At 45.4% G+C, this 4,075-nt stretch overlaps 1 protein-coding gene across 1 annotated transcript; it reads left to right on the top strand.

Annotated features, from left to right (window-relative positions):
* The first annotated feature begins 295 nt into the window (after window positions 1-295).
* LOC122376084 lies at window positions 296-3,613 on the top strand. Its single transcript, XM_043355769.1, has 3 exons — window positions 296-443; window positions 897-1,088; window positions 1,744-3,613. The coding sequence occupies exons 1-3, from the start codon at window positions 296-298 to the stop codon at window positions 1,827-1,829; spliced, it is 426 nt and encodes a 141-aa protein (XP_043211704.1). The 3' UTR covers window positions 1,830-3,613.
* The last annotated feature ends 462 nt before the right edge of the window (window positions 3,614-4,075 follow it).

The following is a 4,075-nucleotide window of genomic DNA, read 5'->3' on the forward strand; positions in this document are numbered from 1 at the left end:
TGACCTTGGTCTGAAATTTTCACAACATGTGTAGAATTGATGTATGATAAGGTGTACCAAAAACGGCGGCGCTCCGCGCCGCCGTTTTTGAGATATTCGCGAAAAACCACAAGGGGGGGTGTTCAAACACCCCCCCCCCCCAGCAGGGCGCGGGATAACTAGAGCCTAGACTTTTGTTAGCCTGCGGCATACCTATGTCATTCACCATGTGTAGGTAAGTATGCCACGACCTAATGCATGTGTTTCTTTTTTCCTCCTTAGTACGTTTCTTGTTTGATGATGTGCATATTGAAATATGATTTACACTTACATTTTCAGTATAAATACTACGCTACCTTCGGTGCGACTAGAGGACCTGTGGCAGCCCTACCAACCGGCGCGGTTCCCGACAGATGGCGTCTACTCTCCCAGAGCGCCGCAGGGCTGGCACACTGCCAACACAGGTCAGGGTCAAGGACGTAGAGCTGCGGAATTTCACGTCCGCAAACCCGCTTTTGGACAGTGATTAGCGGATAGGTGGTATTCTGTTAGGACTAGATCTTAAGGTCAAGAATATCAGGCTTAGCAGTCAGAGGATATATGGTGTCTTATTGCCATACCTATTTTATACCCCGAACCACAGTTAAAACGATTTGAGGCAAGCTCATCCCACTCGATCTATAGTTTATTGTTATTTGTTAATTCGCTTTAGCTGTTCATTGAAAAAATTTATCGTATTGAAATTTTTCCAAGTTAGTACCAACTCCTGTAAAAACGGAGTCATTTTATCCCGTCTCTACGTAGGTAGCCCGTGAGATATACAGAACTAATATAATCAATTGAAAGAAGAAGACGCACGGCGATTACTCCCGCACTTAACCTGTTGAGTCATGACGCTCCCCCCTCCCCTCCCGCAGAGCTACCCTCGGCAGCGCTCTCGTTTCCTGAAAACGTGAATCCGCCTCCGGGCGGTACAGTCTCTGACGCAGCTGCCGAGCCGGACCTCGGTACAGTCTCTAACATTGAGACCGTGGACATCTGGGACTGGTCGGCCCAGCAGCAGCGGAGGCAGCCGCCGCCGACAGCGACGCTGTTCGAGTCACCCATCGGTGAGTTTTGGGGGAAAACGGAGTGAATTTATTCCGTTTTAGCAATTGAAAAGACCGGAGTACATAATTATGTATTTCGGATCATTCTGTATTCTGTATTTCGGTCTTTTCAATTTTAAAATAATACATTTGTGCCATGTTGATGATTAATTTCTTTCCATTTTATTTACAGTAATCATGGCAAAAAAACACCATCCATTACATTAAATTTATTCCCCTTCTCATTGCCTTGTGAACTGATCGCGCTGAGGAAAATTGAATGCTAGTTTGGCAAACCTATGAGCAAGAACGGAGTCAAAGTGCAGTGTACATGTGTTTTGATCACTGCAAATGCATAACATGGAGAAATGTGTCTAAAAAAACTTGATAAAATATGTATTGTTCTTTGCAGCACTATACTCGCATACTCGCACGGGCATCAGTAGCGGTTGCGCTCTAAAGTATTTCTTTCATCGGTTTGCCAGATGACAATGTTTTAGGATGTCTATTCTCATTCTACTTTGTATTATTGCTGTTTTTCTTTGATTTTTTTTTCTCGATTTAGCCACTCTCCTTTCGTGCCACCTCGAAATCCGCAATAACTGTTTCTATACAGTTATCATCTCTTTCTATTTCATAGTCTTGTGCTGAAGTCGTTGCCATTTGTGCTTTTCAGACAGCCTGAGAGCGATGGAGGAAAGGAGGCGCCAAGGTCAATCCAACTACACACCACAGGCCTGGTCCGATCACAGCGTTCACTGACATCCTTCAACGTGACGTAAAAATGACGTCACTAAAACGAAGCGGAGACAGATTCAGTCACTGCCGGGTGTATTTGAGCAGTGCTTTGTGACGCAGATGACATCAGAAAGGAAGATGTCAGGAAAGACAATTGAATGTGGGCGGAATTCGAATCGTAGCGCACTGTTGTGATGCGATTATTACGTCACTGGATTAGTTGACGTCAGTTGTGGTCAACTGTGTGAGGTGTTTACCTGCTTGATAATAACCATGCGAGTGAAATGCTTCAGTTTGAAAGTGTTGTCCGGTTCGACTTCGCTATTTTCCCGCTAATAAGAGTGGAATTAGGAATCGGTATAGGTACCTGTGGTCAGTCATCTAATTCAAACTAGATAACTCATCTTCCAAAGTAAAATAATATTGTTTGAGTAACTACTGAACACCATATAATAATTCTTAACCGTGGATTTGTGCATAATGTAGTGTTGGGTGAACTCAAAGTATTCTTCCATAATAGCTTCGCTGTGCGTGCAGTGCTCCAGCTACTCCATTTAAATGTCACGTGCATTTCAGTTTCTGACTCTGTATGCTCAGATTTATACACATTTTCTACATGACACCCATGACACTTTTTTGTGTGTTTCTCAAATGTTTAGTTCAGAAATCTGTTCGATTGTGGTATATAATAGCCGGAGATTTAGACGTGCCCATGGTGTGTCAAAAGTGGAAATAGCCGCCCGGCTTTAGTTCGCCAGCCTTGTCAATAGATGGCAGTACCACAATATGGGCAGCGGATCGTGCAATTGACGTCAAATTTTGTTATCTGCTAAGAATTGAATGGCGGATCTTTCCATGCAAGAATCAAGTAAATCGGTCCACAACTTTTCTAGCAACAGGGACATGAAGTCAAACACCCTGCCACAGCGGCGGCGCGGCGGCCGGCGGCGGCCGTTACGCGCCGCCCAGGCGCGCCTGGGAGCCTGGCGGCGCTGAACGGTTCCGACTTGGCACTGCACTAAAACCTGTTAACTGCTTGGAATAGTTATTTTAGCAAAATTTTCATTCAAGTGAGGAATAACCAAGGGCAGGAAGTATGTATGCTTGTATGCGTACTGTGTAATTCAAGAGACTGCATTAGCAGATACTCGCTAATATTAGATCCAGCCAAGTCCAAACGCATTCAAGGGGATGTGATTCTGATGGGTCAACAATATTTATCGTTCGAGGGCGGATACAGTTTTAACAATACAAAAAATATTTTTGCACAGCTCTATTCCTTGAATAATTCTCTTCAACGCCTCATTCCTAGTTAAGCGAATTAGCCCACCCTGGTTGAATAAATAAGGCGATTTCGCCACAAGGTCGCGGAAAACAGACCGAAAACGGCCGCGCTCAACGTTAATTTGGGCATGCAGACTCTTAAAAACTCGCATTGGGCGGGTAGGGTTTCCTAGGTATTGGCTCCAAAACACCGTATTCGGCTCCCGAATACGTCCAAGTGACCCGCCTCGTTCCTAGTTAAGCTCTAATTAGATCAAGTGACTCATAAGGAGCGAAAAAGCGACAAAAAGCATGAATTTCCCTATGGCGGCGGGCTGCCGGGTTGCCAGACGGCGCACCGGCTATTTCCACTTTTGACACACCATGCTGTTTTGTATTTTCTCACTATCTCGCGATGTCGGTTTGAATGAGTCCATGCCAGCAATGCCTTTCTCGGCGTGAGACGACTTGTGAATGTTGTTGACTGCTTCGATGCTGTTCTGGATCTGCCAGTCTGCTTTGCAATAAAAACACAACTGTTTCAAGAGAGCTGGTGAGCCTTACAGATGCAATTATGTTCAGCCCGTCTAAGCACGCTTTCTAAATTCATAGCCGTAACTTTCACTCAAATGACCTCTCAATTAACCCGCGCCCCGTAGGGCTACCGGCGGACCCTACCACCCGTAGGGGGGGGGGCGTTTCGGCCCCCCCTAAGATCTCGGAAAGTTACCGGACGATTTTCAAAATTCAAACGGCGTTCGATAGCCCCACCCGGGAACTACATTGTGACCAAATTTCATTGACCTAGGTCAAACCGATGACGTCACAGGTCAGGTCAAAGGTCAGATTTTCACCGTTCACAGGCAATTCAAGAAATGTGCTGTGAAAGCGAGTAAATTGGTAATTTATTGAAAACCATCGATGGTACATTGTTCGTCAAACACATACTTTGCTATCTGAGGTCACTGATACCAGGTCAGGTCACAGCGAGGTCAGGTCACCGGGGG

Source organism: Amphibalanus amphitrite, unplaced genomic scaffold (genome assembly GCF_019059575.1).
Source record: "Amphibalanus amphitrite isolate SeventyFive unplaced genomic scaffold, NRLGWU_Aamphi_draft 002010F_arrow, whole genome shotgun sequence".
In the NCBI taxonomy this organism is placed as follows: domain Eukaryota; kingdom Metazoa; phylum Arthropoda; class Thecostraca; order Balanomorpha; family Balanidae; genus Amphibalanus; species Amphibalanus amphitrite.